The sequence below is a fragment of the Procambarus clarkii genome, chromosome 26 (assembly GCF_040958095.1).
Source record: "Procambarus clarkii isolate CNS0578487 chromosome 26, FALCON_Pclarkii_2.0, whole genome shotgun sequence".
NCBI classification, from domain to species: Eukaryota; Metazoa; Arthropoda; class Malacostraca; order Decapoda; family Cambaridae; genus Procambarus; species Procambarus clarkii.
Window position 1 is genome coordinate 11,646,191 of NC_091175.1, and position 22,226 is coordinate 11,668,416.

At 36.1% G+C, this 22,226-nt stretch overlaps 1 protein-coding gene across 2 annotated transcripts in view; it reads right to left on the reverse strand.

Annotated features, from left to right (window-relative positions):
- The window catches only part of Nup188 (nuclear pore complex protein Nup188), a 32,885-nt gene extending 12,823 nt beyond the window's left edge, over nucleotides 1-20,062 (reverse strand). Inside the window, exons 1-17 of one of the 2 annotated variants that reach the window (XM_045740127.2) lie at nucleotides 19,923-20,062; nucleotides 18,237-18,447; nucleotides 16,951-17,169; nucleotides 15,986-16,255; nucleotides 15,165-15,295; nucleotides 14,784-15,018; nucleotides 14,311-14,479; nucleotides 12,766-12,881; nucleotides 10,767-11,012; nucleotides 9,044-9,192; nucleotides 8,327-8,475; nucleotides 6,488-6,627; nucleotides 6,076-6,238; nucleotides 5,104-5,293; nucleotides 4,359-4,566; nucleotides 3,323-3,544; nucleotides 1,525-1,678 (exon numbers count right to left, since the gene is read on the reverse strand). In XM_045740127.2, coding sequence (XP_045596083.2) covers nucleotides 1,525-1,678; nucleotides 3,323-3,544; nucleotides 4,359-4,566; nucleotides 5,104-5,293; nucleotides 6,076-6,238; nucleotides 6,488-6,627; nucleotides 8,327-8,475; nucleotides 9,044-9,192; nucleotides 10,767-11,012; nucleotides 12,766-12,881; nucleotides 14,311-14,479; nucleotides 14,784-15,018; nucleotides 15,165-15,295; nucleotides 15,986-16,255; nucleotides 16,951-17,169; nucleotides 18,237-18,447; nucleotides 19,923-19,945 — 2,995 coding nt within the window. In that variant the 5' untranslated portion in view covers nucleotides 19,946-20,062. Of the gene's footprint in view, nucleotides 1-1,524; nucleotides 1,679-3,322; nucleotides 3,545-4,358; nucleotides 4,567-5,103; nucleotides 5,294-6,075; nucleotides 6,239-6,487; nucleotides 6,628-8,326; nucleotides 8,476-9,043; nucleotides 9,193-10,766; nucleotides 11,013-12,761; nucleotides 12,882-14,310; nucleotides 14,480-14,783; nucleotides 15,019-15,164; nucleotides 15,296-15,985; nucleotides 16,256-16,950; nucleotides 17,170-18,236; nucleotides 18,448-19,922 lie in introns of both variants that reach the window. The other variant, XM_069331908.1, reaches the window with a different exon arrangement.
- Nucleotides 20,063-22,226: the final 2,164 nt, after the last annotated feature.

A 22,226-nucleotide genomic window follows, 5' to 3' on the forward strand; every position in this document is an offset into this window, starting at 1 on the left:
ATATGCAAATGATGCAGAAAACATGTCAAAATATAACTGTGTAAACAAGACTAAATATATGCAAGAAATTTTATTTATTACTGAGCTTTGCAGTGAAGCTGCACTTGCCTTGTGACTCTCCAAAAGCTCAGTGATGTGCCTTAAACTACTGGTATTAATGTCATTCTATGACCAAGTTCGTTACAGTATGGCCATTCGAGTTTTAACACCACTGCCCTTTTTTTAAGGAATACAGTAGTTCAATATGCCACCAAATCCCAGAAGAAAGAAGGAATGACTGTGTGAATGGGGAGCAACCGAGAGGCTGTTCTGAAAATTGTAATTCATTACAATCATTGCTATATTTCTGGACTAGCCTCCTTGGTAGCTTCCCAATGATTTGCTCAAAGAGAGGAACATATGAGGAAAACTTACACAAAAATATAAGTGGTGACTGGTGGGCTGTGACAGTTAAACACAAGGGCTTCAGGAAGAAAACCTGAAGAAGAACAACATGCCACAAAAGAACAATGAGAGCATGGAATACGCGACAGGGTTAAGTGCAGTCAATACCCAGGAGGACCACTAATAACCCTACATCCAGAGACACTGAAGGCATGCAGCAATCACAACTGCCAATCAATAAACACAACCAGGAGCCCCATTACACAACCTACAGGTTGAACCAACCACAAGAGAAAGAAGTGGAGAAGAACCAACCACAAGACAAATGGCCGAATACAAAACCCAGAATGCAGAAAACAAGGCCCAACTGAAGTACTGCAGATCCAAAAAGGGAAGCAGACAAAAAAACACCAAGGGAAAACACAACCCCAAGAAGTGAAACTTCGAGCAGCAGAGACAAGAGTAACATAAAGGCAGAGAATGGCACCCTGAGAAACCCTGAACAAATGGCCAACAGAAGGCTCCCAGGAAAAATTGTCACCGAAACCAACCAAATACCAAGGAGAAGCAAGGAAGGCTGAAAAACCCAGGAAACGAAAAACCTCAAACCCACATTCAGGAGATCCATAAAGGAACCCCAACTAAGGACATCTGTGGGCAAACCCACAGCAAAGAAATTTCCACCTGTGATGGAAGCAGTGCTTCTGCAACAGAGAACAGTGAAGGCAGCAGCCAAAACACATGCAGCCAACCAGACAAATGAAACAAACATGACAAGAAAAGGGTGGAAAGTCCCATCATCATCCCAACAGCAGCCAAAGGCTGCTGAAGTCCTAAATCAGGAACAATCAAGGAAACAATAGTAGACTACATACGACTTCCTGCGTAAAGTGTGTATATACTTAAATTATGCGATGTTGTATCTAAGACCAGAGCTTAAAAGTGAAAAATGTCCTAATATCTTTAACCAATATAATATTGATATATATAACAAGACAGATAAAGTAATGATAGTTTTGAGTTGTGATGTGATTGTAACATATTCTAAACTAAAATAATATTAAACACACACATACTGCTGAGATATGAAAAATTGTCACAGGTTAAATCAACACACTTTGAACTTTCATTCTTACTGACCTGGTCGTTCAGTAGTAAGTGGATGAATCAAAGCCTTCCAGAAGACCTCTTTATCCTGAAGGTACATTGTGGCTGTTGTGTATTTTTCACTCCATAAGGCATCCAAAAGTTCTACTATTGCCAAGGCCAGTTCTCGTCCAGATTCATTTCTAGTCTGGGGAATGAAATGCACAAAAGGTTGTATCAATCAAAAAATATTTTGGAGCTAAATTATTAGCAATGAAATACAAAAAATCTTCCAACTTATTAGTAGGAAAAACAATCTTCAAGTAATCTTTAATAAGCATTACCATAAAAATTGACCAAGTTCACATTTCAGCAAGACAATAACACGACACATGATCTTACACTCCGAGGTAAGGGTATCATTATCACAAGTTTACATACCAAGTCTAAATTCTCTCTGTATTATTTTACTAACACATTAAAATACAATACAAATAATTTATTCAAACCTTTTTTATGCATGAATTTGTTGTATTTAGAAACATGCTAGTGCAGTTTATAACTATCTCTTAACAACATTTGGTGGAATAGAAATATGGTATGAAGATCATAGTTGCATATTTTTTACACAGACATTATTTAGAGTGATAAAGATACAATGCAGATATGTAAATAAATTATGAAACAAATATTCTTATGTTAAAAAACTAAACATTGCAATCTTACAGCTGAGATTTTAAAACTGTTAACAAAAATGCAGTACTTGTTATGGAAGTGTAGATTATCATTTTTTTTTTTTTTTTTAGAAAAAGTGACCAAAATTGAATTTGAAAGTAAAATTGTAATAAACTACAAAAAATTAAATTATTCATGTTTGTTGGCAAGTGTTTGTATATATAAACATGAAAACAAGATTAAAAGAACCTGCAGAAGGCCTACTGGCCAATGTGAGACAATTCTCATTTACCGTATATCCAAATATTTCCACAGTTTTCACGTATTTAACCATATTAGAAGGTTTCCAGCAAGTTTACTTCTATGATCTTACTCATTAACTTGTTCTACAGATCTGAAGAACAATTTCCAAACATTTTTTTTCTGTTTTAAATCTGAATTTCTCTTAATTTGAGTCCATTGTCACAAGTTTTTACTTGGATTGATATTTTTAAATCCCTATTTATAATCCCCTTCTTAAATACTTTCATCCATTTGAATAAGTATAAGAAAAGAAGCTCAACAAGGTCTATTGGCCAAGGCAAAGCATGATGTCCAAATCACACATCAAAAGATAAAGAAACGACGCCGTTTCAGTTCGTCCTGGACCATTATCAAGTCGTGGGTTTGGTTCATCCTGGACCTAACACACAACTTGATAATGGTCCAGGACGGACCAAAACGTCTTTGTTTCTTAATCTTATGACGTGTGGTTTAGTCATCATATCTTCAGCCACGTTATTGTGACTCATCGACTGTCTATGCAAAGCAACTCCTATTTATACCCAATTTACACTAATTCATATCTAACTACAGTACAGCTGAAAGCCTCCAGCGACTCTACGGCTATTATCCTAATCATCAATCTGTTCCACGAGCCAACAATCCTCTTTCTAAATTAGAATGTACCCAATTCATTTCAGAATATAAACTTATTAGATGCAAATTAAGCTTTCTTACCCTTTCTTCATAACAGAAGTTCATAATACTCAGATATTACAGCAATTTTGTCATACTTCTCTGCATATATTTTTAATGTCATCTGTTTCTGAATGTAATTCAATCCTAAGTTTAGTTATATGGCAGGTGACAAAACATCAATATGGTCATAACAGATAGGAAACCAATGTGCACGCACCGATGGGTTTGCAAGAGAAGTTAGAGGGTCCAGCAACTTTTCAGGCGGGGTGAGGAAGGCATTTGTAAGGCCTTGCTGACGAGTTGTAGAAGCTGTTAGGAGGCGCAGCAGAGCCACTTTGACTCGTACATCTTCTGTTGCTGAATCCAATCGGCGCAATAGAGCATCTCGAATCCCATCAGCTTCACCTCCAAAACATGCCACTAAAGGCACATCAAGTTTCTGAAACATTAGGCAATGTGTTAACTAAAATTCCAAATATGTATTTGTATCTAAAATGCAATCTCCCACTGTTTAGTTGAATAACCGGTGACATTTCCATGCAAAAGCTGTCACACACTAAATATTGGCTGGGTTTTTAGGTCAGCTGGCTGCCTAAATATTGGCTAACTAATATTGGCTGCCCAAGCGGCAGACAATATATATTCTATGTTTCCTGTGAGCATATGGATTTAATAATGTGACAAAATGCATACTAGTGAGTATGTTCCACTTCTTGTGAACTGCTCCCCACATCATTTAACATTAATATATCTGACATCATATTTGCCTTACTATTTTTATCATCCAAGTTCAATAATTAGAATGTCATGTTTTCCATAACCACCCATTGCAATATTTCCTTGTGTGCGTGTATCTTGATTTCCTTGTGTATTTCCTTGTTTATCTCAACTACATGCCTTTTATTCAAATAAAAGTAATGCCCAGATTGGACTAATTATTCAAGGTTGCAAAGATGTACCTGATTGTGTGAGCAAAAGAAATACTGTACTGTATACTGTGTGATACAATCCAAATTTTTCTCGAGTTAACCCACATTTACCAACGGAAAACTTAACGTGCCTATGTTCGGGGGTTGCTGCAGTGCTTATTGATGAACTGCAAATACTGTACTGTACAGTATTGTTGAATTTGTTGCTTTGATGTGAAAACATGAATCAATAACAAATCTAAGAAAACAAAGTCTCTCACCAATTCGCCAACCATAGCCAAGATGATAGTTCACACAAGATCCATCTCAAGTGAAAATTCCTACCTGAGCAAACCGTGTCAGTGTGCGAAGAGCCAAGTACGAGAGCCGAGGGTTGAGCCGCTGGTGAGCATACAAGGCAACAGTTAGAGCCAGGTGTGGAGGACTGCCACTGCCCTGTGAGCGGCCTCCACCCCCCAGTGTCACGCCCAGAGATGGAGCAGCTCGAAGAAGCTGACTAAGGCCACTCATGCTGCTCTCTTCACCTACCAGCCTAGAAAATTTCCACTCTTTGGATATATGGTGCTCATATTTTGTATTATAATACATTAAAATAATAAGGATGTTATAGCTTTCAGTACAAAAATCTGAATAAACTTTCATACAACATTTAGAGCAGAGACTAAATGCTTGCATACACATTTAGAGCAAACACACTTAATAGTTTTGTAAGCAATGGTTCAAGATCTCCCCCATCCCCCAATTACAATGATTTAAAAGATACTGTATCTCTAAAATCCATTACCATGGAGACTCATGGCTCAACAACAAGAGATTTCTTTTGCACCACAATACCTAAATCTTGAAAGTTTCATAGCAATATACAGATGTGTTCTTCAGTTATCTCATGGACCCATAAATTTTGTTTTAAAATTTATTCAATAAAAACTATGATGCATCTTAATAAGAGATACCTAATTAATTTAGTTAAAATTATGAGATCATTATGGAGGAAACCTAAAATCTCTAGTCATGCTAACACCCAAATCTGAAGTTGTGGTAAAAATAAGGAACACATGTAGTGTACTACCTGTGAAGAATGGAGAGAGCCATTTGGGCTGTGCGAGTTAATCTATGTGCATGAGTTGAGATGGGAGAATGCGTCGGATGGTTTAAGGCCGATTCCAAGCTTGCACCACTCACAACCACTGACAGTAATGTCTGTCCAGCACTGCTTCTGTCAACAAGCTGCCTTACTACTAGATCACGCACACTAGAATCTGTAAAGAAATTTACTCTTTATGTGAAAAGAACTATCCTTTTTTCAGGCAAGTGAAGCATTATGTAATATCTGGCATGCACAATTCTGCACGTGAAATAATATTCTGAATAAGTTAAAATTTACACAGAACTATACAATACTTAACACAGTGCTCACATTCCAATGATGCACTAAACACCATGTTAAAAGCTGATAACACAATATGTATACTATACTGTATTTGGTTCATAAAACTTTACTGAACATGAATTTCTCATTAAGTGCATAATGCCACAAATACAGAATAAGAAGCACTTACGAGGTCATTATATGCATGGGACACCTTTACGAGTGCCAACAAGCATTGCTGCTCATACCTTCTCACTTGTTAGTGGTGATTTCATTGGAAATCTAGTATTCTGTACTGCAAGTGGATATTCTATATACATAATCCAATAATGAAGCAGCAATAAGACAAATATGAGTCATAACTGATATGGTAAAGAATACTAGAAGATACACATGTGATGCACCAACATGTTATAAAAACAAACGTCAGGCTGCTATAAAGCTTAATTCACCCAAATTTATTTCGGTTATGGAGGCATCTGCTATAGACCTATGGCTGCATCTAGTTTTATTTTCTTCTTCTAAACCAGGGATTTCATCATACCAACCCCTTTCCTTCCATGACTCTCCCTACCATCAATTTCAATTTCAAAAGTACTGTATGTAAACTACATTACTTAACAGTCATACAAGAACTATGCTAAATAAAATCACAATAAGAGAAAACCTCACCCATGTTGGAGCCTTCAAGTGTATGGTGGAGAAGAGCTAAGCAGCGGTCAAGTACAGTTTCCCTTTCATCCTGGCTGCTGTAACACCAACGTAACAAGGTGCCTGCAACTTCTCTAGCCATGAACACGATGCCTCCACTAACACTACCACTGCTAATATCTCCCTGCCAAAGACATTATTATTTTATGGCAATGATTACAAAAATTATCATACAGTCAGGATTTGCTTCCGAGACATATATGGCAGACATGCCTTTAGAAGACTGACTAATAATATTTTGACACATTAACCAGTCCAAGAATACAGGAAGGCTAACTAAACAAACCAAGCCAATGTGTCTCCTCAGAAAAACTTTTATCCACTGTTATATGCATTTTATTAAATATATTGTACAAACCAAACAGGAACAAACCTTAATGGCAGCAGTAAGCAAGCCAGTATAGGAGCAGAGTATTGGATAGCTTCCTGTGGCGGCTTCCTCTCCACAAACTAATGCACGGAGGCGGCCTGCACGATAGCCAAGGAATGGATCCACTTTGCCTCTCTTAATTTCTACAGAAATTGAAGTACAAAAGAAGTTATGCAATTTAGGAAATTAACACATATAAATATACAAACATTAGCATTACATTGGCTGCAATATCAAATGCTACATACCTGTCAATTCTTTATTGTGACTTGAGAATATACATTTACAAGTCATCTAACACTCACATTCATTAATTCCATTTCTTAACATCCACAGCAAAAACACAATAAGAAACAGTATTAACACATTTTCTTCTCATATTATTAATAGCAGCTCTCTTCAAATTTATATTTCTTTTTGTCCAGTTACATACTCATCCTCTAGATTTACTGAACTTAAATACAGAGCAACTTCACTTGCCCAGATTAATGAGGGCTAGTGTACATTTGTCTGGATAAGGTGGTTGGCCAAATATGGCGAGTTTGTTGCAGTTTCAACGTATTATTGCCAATAATAATTAAAACACAGTTTTCAGCTTACTGTATGTTAAAATACACAAGTACTGTAATAAGATGACCTGTAATGCATTCTTAAAAGAAATAAACAAAATAAAATGCAGGAAATCTAGTTTTACCAACTTCAGTAGACACGAGATGTTAGCTTGTCACCCATGCATGTCCAAATGAGGTACAGGTACTGTACCTATATTTGTTATAAATACACGAGATAAAAAGACAATGAACAAACCACCATTTAGGCTGAAAGGTATGTTAACTAGGTAGCATCATATTACCAAAACAGTCTAGCTATAGTTAGCTAGCTAACTGGCTAGCTTTGCCTGCTAGTCTTAATTGTGGCTTGTTCAATGGCTCAATGGTTCATTTATTTATGTAAAATATATATAGGCTACAGTATGCAAACCATTGGGTACAAATCCTAATGATACATATAATCTAAACGGGATTATGATAAATGTGCCATCCCCCCATCTACAAGTAGGCCAGTGCTAACCTACTCCTCTCAGTCAGTTCCTCCTCCCTTCTCCCATTACCAGCGAATGGTCTTTTTTTTTCCTGCATGCACTAACTTTCAAATGTTTTGAAAGTCTTGCATTAATTTCATTGCATTTGATTATTTATGATGGGACCATTTGGATAGCTTTAATAAAATCATTCGATATGAATACTTATTTGCTAATACAATATTCATTCTCTGCCATTTGTATCGAGCCAGAGGCAGCGAACAGCACAGTCTCCACAACTCTTCCCTCACTACTACACACACCACCCCAACCAAATCCAAAAGATTACTGCATATATGGCTTATCATAGGAAATTGGCCATTACACAAAATTAGTATAAAGTACTAAATGCAAAATGTAAACAAAATTTGTTTTAATCGTTTAATATTCCTAACAAATTTCTATCCAGTCATTCTTGTTCAGTATTACATTATTCCCATATGTTCCTCTCTTCCACTGATTATCAGATTAACTAGCAAAACACTCTTTTTAACCAATCTGATTTTTCAGTTATTCTACACCACCATAACATGCTGTCAAGTTCCCAAATCCCACTCTTACACTCCTGCCAATGTATTGGGGCCTCATTTATTCTTATCATCTATGGCAAGAATAGTAAATGTATCCTTAGATTAAAAGTCTTTATCACAGGTATGTGCAGATGTTTGCATTACTAAGAAGCGGGCAATGTGGTCAGCAAAACCCAATACAGAATTAAGAGAATATTGGACAAGTCAAACTTTGAGTAAAAAGAACTGTACCTGCAGTCTGTGATGTAGACAGGAAGGGCAAAAGTGGACTTCCTTCCAGCTCTGTCCATACAAGCTTTGGCTGTTGTGTAGCAACTTCTGATAAAAATCCCAACAGTGCTGCTACCAGGGCTCCAGGGGGTCGAGACACTTGTGACACTCTACCCATAACAGAGGAATTAATACTCGGTTGTTTTTAAATTAAATTACAAAAGTTTTATCAAAGAAAACCAAAATTTGTATAATTTTTGAACAAGGTTTTAATGCACGAGAGAATGCAAAAAAATGTATACACAGACCAGCACACGATGACTTAAACATAGTGGTTTCATGAATGCAGAAGGTGTAATAACTATGGGAAGAATAAAAAGTACAGGTTGGTGTATGGAGTACAGTACAAGCATGTGTAATTAATCCAAACTATTATAATGTATACAGGCTGATCTAATGAATACAGGTTGGTGCAGACCTGTCGCATGTCTACGTGGAGGTTTATGTTTGTGAACTTCATAGGTTTATGAACTTATGAACTATACAAAAACTCACCTCTTCTGGAAAATCATTAACAATAATCCGGAACACTAGATGTATGGCGACTGAGCATTGAGGGACCTCGCAAAGCAACTCTGCTACAATTTGACAAGGTGGTTGTTTTGAGAAAGGAAGGTGAAAGGATATGTGGGTGTGGTATGCCATAGTTTGATGAGCAAAATGAATGAAGTGACTTACCTTGAAAGTAATCCAATACTCTGGTAAACAAAATGAATTAAAGCTGGCAGCTGACTAGGAAGGGTTGTTAAAACAGAGGAGAGGAGCCGCATGGTAGCTGACACAGCTGTCATGAGTCGGGGATCTGGAAGGCTTGCTCCACCACTAACCTAAACAAAAATTTTAAGATGTTACCAAGCTTTCATGAATGTCATTAATGAATTAAAATACCCTAATCATGTCCATGGTCTACAAAGGAAAATATTTACATGCTGGTTAGAGTTTACCAAAATGGCAATATTTCTAGTAGAAAAAACACTGGTCAATCATTAAAGAATTGTCAACCTTTTACTTTGAGATTATATGTCCAGCATGTGCATCACATAAGAACTGCCTTCTTAAACTTGTGCAAGGAATCATTCAGAACCTTGTACACCTCATATGTCAGTAGGCTAGACCCTGAGCTGTGGGTATGAGTTACGAGGAAAGATTACTGGAACTAAGCCTCCCAATACTGGAAGACAGAAGTGTAAGGGGAGCCATGATCACCACTTATAAATTTCTCACAGAAATTGATAGGGTAGATTAACTATTTAGCATGGGTGGTACATGAACAAGGGGGCACAGGTGGAAACCTAGTGCCCAAATGAGCCACAGGGATGTCAGAAAGAACTTTTTCAGTATCAGTAGTTAACAAACGGAATGCATTAGGTAGTGAAGTGGTGAAGGCGGACTCCATACACAGTTTCAAATATAGACATGATAGAACCCACTAGGCTCAGGAATCTGTACACCAGTTAACTGACAGTTGAGAGGCGGGACCAGAGAGCAAAGCTCAAACCCCACAATCACAACTAGGCAATTACAACTAAGTGAGTACACATAGAATCATCATTTGCTGTCTTACATAAATCATTTAATATGCTGACAAAATTCACACCATGAAAATTATATTTTTTATCTGTACAGTAGTAAGTATTTACATTGCAATATTCTTTTCATAAGTTTAAATATCTCTGCCTGATACTATTGAAGCTGCCGAATTGAAGCTTGGACATGAGTAGGTCTAAGGCAGGCTTTAGGAAACTCTGATATAAAAAGTGTTTCAAAAATCTTTTCTACAGCTTTCATACTTAGCATAGGACCAATTCCTCACATGATGTGTACATCACCCATCCCAATGTGATTTGTACATCAGCTTCAGCCACTCTATCATACCAACAACATATCTTTTTAACTGTGGGGAACCCTGTATAATCACACTTTATATAAATGAACTACTTTTTTCAGTAATTCCTGTACTCTTCCAATCACTATCTTGCCATTCGCTTTGCCCACTACCCTTTGTAAACTAATGCCTCTGTAATGCTTACAATTTCTAACATGTCCTTTTTTTTTTTTACTGTGGTACAATTGGATATTTTCCTATCTTCTGGAACAGTACCATTATCCCATTAAAACAATCATCCTAAAGAATTCAAATATCCAATAAATATTGGTGCTTAGCTTGAGGATATGATTCATCAGCAGCTTCAGTAACCCATGGTACTGTCATAGTGGGATAACCTGAAAACTAATACCGAGTGATGCGCATACATCTCTCTCCCTCCATCTTTCCCAATTCTGAGGCCTATGGAAGCTAATTAGATACTGTATACTGTAAATTATAAACAAAAATCTCAATATATAAGTCAGCTCTAAAAGACAAGAAAATTAAATGACTATTATAAATAGATGAACTTGCCTCATTGTCTAGCAACTTCATAATGGCAAGTAATGCCTGCCAAGCATTTGTTGGCATTTGCCATACCACAACTAAAGGATTTTTTAAGATAAGCATCCCACTTGTGTGTTCTGGAACTGTCACGGTCGGCATTAGGTGCAGAGGAGCTGTAGTAAAACAATCATCTCCTCGTATTTGTATATTCTGAGATTCACTTTCAGGAATAACCCAAGTGATGTTTGGAAGTTCACTAAGGAGCTCCACTACCTATAAAGAAAATTATTAAAAACATATAGACCATTAATATAGACCATTATATTGTATCCTTAAAGCTTTAGTCAAGTTGAAAGCCCATTTCTTGAAGAGGCATCACATAGAACCTCTCATATATTTTACTACCTTGAAAGACTAATAATATTTCAGAGAGAATTTCCTTGTGCTGCAATACAAGATGACTGGAAAAAGTGAGGAATGCCTTTACAAGAAATTTATGGAGGCAAGAGGTAGTGACAAGCAATAAACAGAAAGAATGGATTTAAAACACTGGTGTGCATAATCCTGAAATATCAAGAATTCGAGCAATAGAACTGGACAATTTAAAACCCACAAACAAAGCAAGGAATTATATTAACATGGAGAGATATCAAGTGATAATATTGATATGTTGCTACATTGAGAACAAGCCAAAAAGGTTTGGGAATGTTAAATGACTGGATGATGGTAAACTGGTGAACAGTCAGTTGGGGGTAAGTTTGAGGGTAGTAGTAGAAGATAAGACAGAAAGAACAAGCAGAAGCATAGCCTTGGAACCCCCACCTGAATATTCAAAGGCAGGGAACATCACATAAAACTACATAGGAAAAAAAAAAAAATCTAATTAGAAATAAATTCAAAGATATGCAACAAGACTTGTTCCCGAGCTGAAAGAACTGAGCTATGAGGAAAGACTGGGTGAGCTGAATCTCACCTGTCACCACATTGCAAAGATGGTATAGGGTGAACGTGATAACAATACATTACATTCAGAGGTTAACAGACAAAGTGAGCAAAGAAACAAAGTTCACTCTGAACAAAGTTCACTCTGAACAAAGTTCAAAGTGAGGAGCAAGAGAACAAGGGGCATAGCTGGATACAGAGACAAATGAGTAACAGATGTAAGAACAAACTAATGTAAGAGTTATAAGCAAATGGAATGTGTTAGAGCAGGAAGTGATTGAAGCAAACTCAAAACACAGCTTTAGATGTGAATATGATAAAAGAATATTAGAGGTCAGGAATTACATTAAATTACAAAATGTTCTGAAGGCAAAGTTTCAAAGCTGATACTCAACTCTGGAAATATATTTAGAGGCAGACGTTTAGGTAAGTACAGCACTGGCTTGGAATCCAAATGTAGCAAAACACAAAAAAAGACTGAAAAAATCCAGAAGTTAGTAGCAAGACTAAAGCCCAAATTTGTTATGGTATAAGCTACAAATACATGTTAGAGGAAATTAATATAACAACTTTCAGAACAGAATGATCAGAGAGGGGGAATGATCACTATGTTCAAAATATTAAGAGGAATAGACAAGGTGGAAAAAGATGGTCTTTATATATAGAAAAATATGACATGGGCAGAAGCTGGACACACAACTAAGTCAGAGATAGGTAAGAAAATACCAATACAAAGTAGGTGGTCAACAAGCAAAATGCACTGAAAGCACCCGACAGTGGAAATGTGGTAGAAATTGCCTCCACATGTACTTTCAAAAGCAAATGTGAATAAGAAGAACGTCAAATAATTTAAACATACAAGGAACTATAGCTATAGTTGGGGGTCCAAAGAGTAAGACTTCACTCCCTATAGACAATAATAGTTAAGCACACACTCACACAGTAGTGAGATATAAAATTAATTCTCTGCTTATCTCGATTTAAATCCTTATCCCTATGAACCTAGAAAATATCTTAAATGTTTGAAAATTTTCCTTGGTATACACACAATAAAGAGGATAATGTGTGTCATCTGGTCACCAACCTTGTGACAGCTCTCAGGATTTGCAAGAGCCAGAGCCGTGGCGAGGGACAGCAGCGGCTCAACATTGTGTGGAAACACCTCTAATGCTTGTGGCAACAACAGCCCTGCTCCTCCACCTGCAGTTGTACATTCATCAATATTTTAAACAAGCCATTAAACTAGAAATTTTTATCATAATAAATATAATGTGCATATCATACTGTACTGCAATGCAGTAGTGGATAAAAATTTGGTTCACCGCATGTGCAAATGTTCATATGAACCATTCATCATTATTATTTACAATACAGTAAATAAAACTAAAATACACTTACATTTTATGACACAAATCAACATTATTCATGCCGTATATTACTACTAAAATATATCAGAGAAATAACGACAAGGAAAAATGTAGACAAAAAAATTTTTAATGAAAACAAGAAACGAGAGATATAAGCAAACTTTCTTGAAGGGTATGCATACCTATATATATATAACGACCAGAAGTTGGGAATGAAATAAAGATCAATATAGCTAATGGAGGCACCTAGTTAAAATGCTATGTCCAAAATTATGAAAATGCCTTATTCATAATAATGGTTCTAGTATTATTATTTAAAATTTACACATCCCTTTTAAATATAATTTTTTGTTTTGTTTACCTATACAGGACAGTTTGACTATATGAAGCTGCATGTAGTCAACCTCCTTCAGTAAGAAAAACTGAAAAATTCCTGAAAAATTCTAAATACAAAATTGTATTCAAATTTCAGAATATTCCAGAAAAATCTAAATTCTCAGTTGCATCAAAACATTTAGAAAAATTTCTAGAAAATAACTATCTACATACTAGTGAGACCATTACTGTAGTAATGCATGTCTTTAGACATCACAAGTTATATCAAGTTAAGAAAAGTGTGGTGTGAAAGGAGGCTGATTTGGAATGAGGATCAACAACATTATTAAGTTCCACTCAAGAATAATCATCATAAGAAGAGGGTGAGGAAAATTATCAAAAGTTGCCAGGAATCTGCACCTAAGTCTGCCTCTGTAGGTTATCATGATAAAGTCAAGCAAAGGAAAAAAAAAATCTGAGCTACAAGTACAACCAATTGTACTATTGTGACATGCTTCAGTAAATGTTTAGTGTTCTGAATACTGTATTGAAATAGTTAAGAATATGCGGCTTAAATAAATATAAGAGATTATATTTTTATGCATACATTACCTCAATGTGACTTTTAAAATGTCTGTCACTAAATGCCTAGTTGTTTCACAACCTTTCATTAAAAAGTGATGAAATGATACCCACTAGGAAGCCAATATTTATACTAGCAAAGACACCATTTTAACACCTTTCTTTTGAAAAACTATATCTTACTGTAATAAAAACCTCTATTACACTTTCTAATGTATTCCCCATGTAGGATATGAACCATTAACTTACATTTAATAATGATGTGAATAATAATTACAAATAATAATTACACATGCAAGCAAAACAAAATTAATTAGAAGTAAACTGGACTTCCCCATGGATGTTCCAGCAAAATAAATACCAACCTTCTTCAGCCCAAAAGAGATATGCTGGGGGATCTTGTGCCAGGCAAGTCTTTGCTAAAGAGTTTAAAACTGGTAAGCAGCCCATCCTGTCCAAGTCAAGGGATCCAGAAGCTGCACACACCAAGGAATAGACTACTGATGATGCAAGACGTAGCAGTAGCTCCTCTCCCTGATCAAGAAAAATTATATCAATTAAGATATAATGAGTGAACTATGATTTTTTTATATAACTGAATGAAAAAGTAATCAAAGCAATTCTGATAATTCATCCAGTCCTCTTGATTTGCATATAAAACATAACATATAAAACCACCATCCTAACCTAATCTAACAAGAAAAACACAAACCAATAAAACCACCTAATTTAACCAACCATTGCACAGAAAACATGAATCTCTGCAAGTATTATACGAGTTTCTAACACAAAATACTGTGTTAGTGTGATTCAGATCCCTTGCTACTCCAAAGCTTACCTTAATCGCTGTATTATTGAGAGCAGTTTGAAGATAACCAAAAACATTTCCATGCAAGGCACGTTGAGCAAGTTTGTGGTATATCTTAGGTTGAGCTGGGGAGGACTGAGCATTTGCTCGCAACTGCAGCACTGCCCAGGCTAATAATGGAGCAAGATGTGGTGTACGAGCTCCCAGCCCTGCCATGATGGGATCTAGTTTGCTGACCCATCCGCTATTGCAAAAACTATGGCCACTGCAATATAGTTGGACACAGTATTATTAAATAAATTATTATATTATAGTTCACCAATTACTCATCTTGAATTATTCATGCATACCTTGTATTAGATAAATTCAACATAATTGCTGGAACAGAAATTATCAAGTTAAAAGCAGTACCTTGTAGGAGAATCAGCATTAATTGCAAGGATGAGGAGGAGCATGTGTGTAGCATCAAGAGCCTCCACCAGGGGCCCATGACTGTCCCGTAAACCTTCTTGAATCTCATGCCGCCCACCTAGTCCTCCTCCCTAAAATGTATAGTAATATGAATATAGGAAAAAACAGTAAAATGCAGTTTTATGTACATACATAATCTATGACTACAATACACCAATGTAATTTTCATAGTGAAGGGGCCTCCCCACTCTTATGAAGCATCACTACTTCATAAGACCAGGTGTACAGTGCTCCTTATGAAATGTCATGTATACAATACAAATAAATCCATTCACTCTCTTCTAACAAACTGCTTCTACCCAGCCTAGTCACTTATCATATCCCATGGAATTTTTACACTCCTTGCTTCTTCATAAACTGACTCACTATTACCTTACACCTTCTTCCAAGTTTTCCTCTTCCCTTACCCTCAAATTCACTTGAATATACTTCAAGTGAATACTAATACACTTCACACTAGTCTCTCACCATCCATTCATTCAACATTATCAAACTATCTTGGAACACACACACACACTCCTCAAACTTGCTGTTTAGCATTTTTTTTTTTATTCCACGTCTCTAAATTAATTCAAAATCCACTCAACCCTGTTTACATATCACCTTCCATACATATCACATTTTATCATACTACAAAAGGAAAACATTATGCACTCTTGCTTATTCTGTCCGATACTTTTCCATAGGGGTTACAATTTCTAGTAAAATATTGTACTAAAAGAAACCAATATAAGAATATTGAACTGAAAAAACTACATTACCTGTGCCAGCTGTACAAGCTTCTTAAAGGTGTCGGGTGTTAGAATGTGAGAGGTGCTGCCATAGTACACCAGAAGGGTGGCCAGTAACTCGCGCATCTCAGCCAGGTGGTTGGCAAGCCAAGTATGAAGACCATGAGATGGTAAATGTGGACCATGAGTCTGAAGGTTTGGTGGAACCATTCTGGTGCACAACAACACTTGCTCCACCAGACTCTCCCCAAGTGTACCATTCTTGTCCAAAACATCATGCATAAAATCAGCAAATAAACTCTGTAACAAAATTTTATAGAATATTGCATCAAAACACACAGGAGGAAAAAAATTACATGAAAATATTAATTTAACATAATTATGCAATACTGTAATAAATTATTCTTATTAAGACGAAATAAGAAATTCATATGCTATTATTAAAAACCAAGCATGGGAAAAATTTCCCTGATAAAAATCTAATTAATTTTTCAGTTAACCCTTTTGATCCATCACCACCTCCTTTCACCATAAAAAATTCCACTTAATCTTTCAATATCAGTAACATTGTACAGGACAATATTTCAATCTAATACTTGCAAAATTTAAATAGAAAACATTTAACAAAGGTGGGTTGGTGCATTCATTCTGGATCAAGTAACCAGTCAGGAAAACAGCCTTTGTCAGTGACAGAAGAGAAAGGTAGGTCAGACAGAAAAAGTTAAGTCAGTACATTTTAATAGACAGAGGCTGGACTGTGGGATGGTGCCTGTATGCCATTTTATCTGTTTGTTGAATACCTAGCCACACAATTTTCAACAATCTATTAATTAGCGACAAGAGGGTGCCCATTCAAGAAGAACATAAAAAAGTCTTTATTTACAACAAAACTTTAGCGAATCCTTAAAACAATACCATATCTACGATGATCACTGACATGTCTCCTAAAAGATCTTACATGATGTATACATCATTTTATTTGTTGTTAACATTACCTGGTAAGGATGTTGTGGATTTGCTGTATTTGCAACAATATGTCTCAAACAGCGAAGAAGATGCAAGCGATCACCAAGATAGAAGTTCCACAGTTGGGCCATAAAGTTCTCTTCATCACGTTGATTAGCCAATACCTCTGCAAGAGATGCTTCAGCACCTCGAAACTCATACAGTAAGAATAACTGAAAGATTTCCCAGCTATGGGCTGCTGACAAATTCTAGGGAAGAAAAAAAAGCAAATAAATGTATTTTACAATAGATTACTGTATTTTCAGTAGTGCAAACAGAACATGAAATTACATATTTTGATACCAAAATCATGTAAAATAAAAAATAAAATACATTTTTGACATACTGTACATGTATTTGGAAATTTTCTTACACATATCTAAACAGGTATACTGTACTATACAGATAGGTCATTTATACAAACATCAAATCTGGAAAAATCCACTCGTGTTCATCCAGACTTACAACAGTTACATACGAACAAGATATCACTGCAATGTACTGCTGTAGGCATGGCACAGTGGAAGATGCACAGGTTACCCAATCAGTCAGGTAAAACACAGAGTGTGGCAGGTAACAAGGCGGGTGGCAGCAGGAACAGTATTGTCCTTGCCTGGGGGACCCTTGATAAACCTGACAAGCTGCATATACCACAAAATTATATTGAAGCTACGTATGTTTTTCTTATAACTGAACAAGGGAAATATTCAAGATACTTATGCCAGACAGTCTCAAAATACAAACAATATTACCAATACTGTATTAATATTCTTTAAACAAAAAACTCACCCCCCCCCACCCCTTCCTCTAAACAACAGTAAATATTAAGTTAGATATACATTAAAAAAAAATAGTTGCACTAGGTTATACTGCCCAATAACAAAATGAATCTCAATTATATAATTACATAAGTGTTGTCAGTCTCAAGTTAATTCACTGAGACTAAGATATCACATGGGAGGAGGGAGAGGGAGAATACAACAAAATAGTTATCAGAAGGAATTGTTCAATTTCAATACTGTATAAGCCAATCTTTTTTGCTCTAATTAAAGTATTTTAAGTAGCAAGTCAATACAATGAAGGGTTTCCAAGACAATGGAAATATGTCAGAAGAAAAAATTAAGCAATAATAATAATAATAATAATAATAATAATAATAACAATAATAATAATAATAATAAAACATAAGGTATCCATATCAGTAATACCTAAATATCAATACAGTATTGCCATATCATGTGCACAGGATTTTACAGAAAACTATAACATTACTTACCAGCAATTGTGAGAGTCTCTTCACAAAATCCTTTTCCGATTGTGTGGCTTCTGCAGTTTGTGACCATTTTTCGTAATGATCCCTGCTGGGTTTTGCATATGCACCCAAACCTGCACCAAGATGTGGTGCTGCTAGCTGCAACTCTGCACCAACCACTTCATCCGACGGCAGAACGTATGTACCACATATAACACCCCACAAAGCTTTTCCACTGCAATAACAACAAGATATAGTTTAAATAATATAAAAGCTAAATATTTTACTAAATATTAAAAGTTCTGTATAATGTATACAAATCACACAAATGAATGTATATTTCTGAACAAGTTCACATTAATGTTTTCTCTGCCAAATAAAATACTTTTCTATTCTCATGATTGCATTTTCAAACACTCAAAATCAAAGCATTTTAGAATGTTATTTTCAATAGAATTCAAGATACAAGTGCCCCCAGACTGGAAATAGGGCCAATTTCAGAACCAATGTCAGAACTAAATTTATTAGCCACAATGCACCTTTCTAAGTGTATCTTGACATCTTCCAACAGTTAAATATACTGTTGGAAGTATACGTTACTATACATTCATCTGAGAAAAAATGCACAAATGCAATAATGTACCATATAACCCTTTAAATTTTACAATGAAAAATAAACTGTCTTATAATTTAAGAACCGTGCACAGAATCAAGGAAAATTAATTTTAAATTTATTCTAACAGGTTCCTCAATTTTTTGGAGCTTATTTAAAGAGTTCCTGGTATTTTCTGGTTTTGTTGTATGTCCTGGTGCATGTGCTATAGGTATGGTATCTGTTTTGTAACTAATGTCAGAAAATGAAGCAGCTTTACTCTACATTGTCTGGTTGGATGGATTAGGTGTCAATTTAGTTTTCAAGTTTGACCTCTGTGTAGAGTGGTGGTACGGCATTCACCTTATTGAGTCACCAGGAATTACCAGCTATTTGTGTAAATTCCTGCCACAATAAATACAGTAGTTTTCTTGCCAATGGGCTTAATTGTAATAAGAAAACAATGAATGGGCTCAATTATAGATCAAACATATTTTAGGCCTTAAATTCCAACAACAATAGTAACCAAACAGGAAGGGTGTTGGGGTCCATACAATCAAATCAAACATTGGGGAAAATCATATGATGCAACAAATAACAGGACAGAAATCCCCCTTTGATAGGGGGTTTATATGTATATAAATCTTGCCTGTAACAATTTATTACCTGATATTATACCAAAATTGCATAATGCCCCACACTACTGAAATATAATAATACACTACAATATTGAATTGTTCACCAATAGCATACAAAATAGTCCACAGAGATGAACAATGCTTGCCACACACCTTGCACACAGTACATACATAAAACATTATATTCACTAAGTAAGATTAAGATAGAAGGTTAGTTTAAAAAGTGATAACAAAATGGCAAAATTTTCGGCCCTTTTTTTTAACACATTACTGAACTGTATGGGCTAGGTTCCCATACATACTAGGACTTTAATATCAAATTATTCCATAAAATAATATAAATTCAAGTAGTTTGCATCATGTGTTGCTTTTTAAAATTCGTTCCACTCCTCAGGTTCTCCAATTTTATAGCTGTCCAACAGTTTGCAGCACTTAACAGGTATGAGCCATATTCTAAAAGCACTTGTCTGTACTATTCACCTCACAATTTCTACATTTGTCATCTTGATGAAAGAATTTCAATAGTTATAATGTAGGGAAGAGCCAGTGTTGACAATTGTGAGCGCGGCGGGTGGTGTGAGCGGTTGTGTTGTGGTGATCAGGTGGCTCCTTATACCCACCCTCCCTCACCATTATAAGGACCATCATCATCGTCATCATCATCATCATCATCATCATCATCATCATCATCATCATCATCATCATCATCATCATCATCATCATCATCATCATCATCATCATCATCATCATCATCATCATCATCATCATCATCATCATCATTATTAACTGGCAGATCTCCGCGTTAGTGACTTAGCCAGAGTATACCACTTAATCACCAAGATCTCTGCACTTATATCTGAATTTGCCTCAGGACTACTATTTTTTACTAACACTATAGTGGACTTGACCAGGAAGTTGGCGGCTTGTCAAAAATCCCCCAACCCCCATTTGTACTGATGATTTTTGTGTAAACTGTTTTTTTTTTTTAATTTAACATTATTTTGACATGTACGGCTTCGGCGGGTAGGCGGTTCCATGGGTTTAATAATAAAATTCATTGTGTAATCCCACAACAAGCTAACTAACTCCTGGGGAATACCTATTTATTTATTTACTATTTACTATTTATTTACTAACAGGTAAAGGAAACGCGAGGTGATAGGAAACGCCCACAACCATTTCTGTGCCGCCCTAGGATTCGAACCCAGAATTCTCGATATAACCCTGTGAGTGAAAAAGCATCTCCTGTTTTTATTCCTGCATTGTACTCACCTAGTTGTGCTTGTGGGGGTTGAGCTTTGGCTCTTTGGTCCCGCCTCTCAACTGTCAATCAACTGATGTACAGATTCCTGACCTTACTAGGCTCTATCATATCTACATTTGAAACTGTGTATGGAGTCAGCCTCCACTACATCACTGCCTAATGCATTCCACCTGTTAACTACTCTGACACTGAAAAAGTTCTTTCTAACGTCCCTGTGGCTCATTTGGGTACTCAGTTTCTACCTGTGTCCCCTTGTTCACGTACCATCCATGCTAAACAGTTTATCATTATCTACCTTGTCAATTCCTCTGAGAATTTTATAGGTTGTGATCATGTCTCCCCTAACTCTTCTGTCTTCCAGTGTCGTGAGGTTTAGTTCCAGTAATGTTTCCTTGTAGCTCATACCTACCAGCTCGGGGACTAGCCTAGTGGCATATCTGTGAACCTTTTCTAATTTGGCTTGCTGAGCATGAAACCGTTGCTCCTTGTTTGTGTTACATCTGACCTTTGCAAGAAATTGTCTGGATCAACATTTCCAAATTGTTCAGTATTGTTGTTTTGTTGTTTGATTAAGGACCTGCCCGAAACGCTATGCGTGTTAGTGGCTTTGCAAAAATGTAAAAATATCACTAATATAATCCCACCAACCCATTGTACCTTCTTGTAAATAAAATATTATTATTATTATTTTAAGGTTACCATGAAATCCGACTTGTCATGCCTAGTTTGCAGTGTTGTTAGCCCTGAGGTCAATCATTTCTGATATGAGAGCTGAGTTAGTTCTGGAATTATTTTTGTCGCCCGGTGTTCCAAAGCAACCATGGCCTTTTGAAGATGTCTTCATGCTTTGATACTTGATACAACAATTCAAGTGGGGGTGCACCAGAGATTTATACAGTGTAATCCTCACCTTAGCACAGATTTTAGTGTCAACTGAAAATTTGAGAGTACAGTGTATTAGTATTATCAAATTAAATATTAACCTAATTAGTAAGTAATTGATTATCAAAAGAAAGCACCAAACCCTAATTAGTATAACCAATTAGTTGTACACTTTGGAAATGTAATTAGGAATGTGATAACTTGGAGTTAGGTTATGTAGGATTAAGTTAGTTTAGTTCATTTATTATGCACCCCATACCCATCTTGTGGGCGGAAGTGGAAAGGGTTACAGATGAACATAATGGGCCCAGGAAGTGAACCCCACAATTCATTTAGCTAAGCAAGTTACAATCTTGATGAGCTAGTTACAAAATTCAGTATAAGTCGATCGTCACATCATAAATGGGGTCGAGATTGACCACAAGTACAGTTTCTAAATTAAGCAACGGACATGTGGAGAGCTAGTGTCACAATTGATATGTTTGTCCTGCACACCGCCCCCTATCTAGTGGGCAGCGGTGGATAGGTTACAGTCACTTAATTACTACCTACAGTTTGCAAACTGGGAATATTTGGCTAAAGTTTCTGGTAGCAGATCATTTTGAATGAAATATTTACACATTGCTGGAACATTGGTT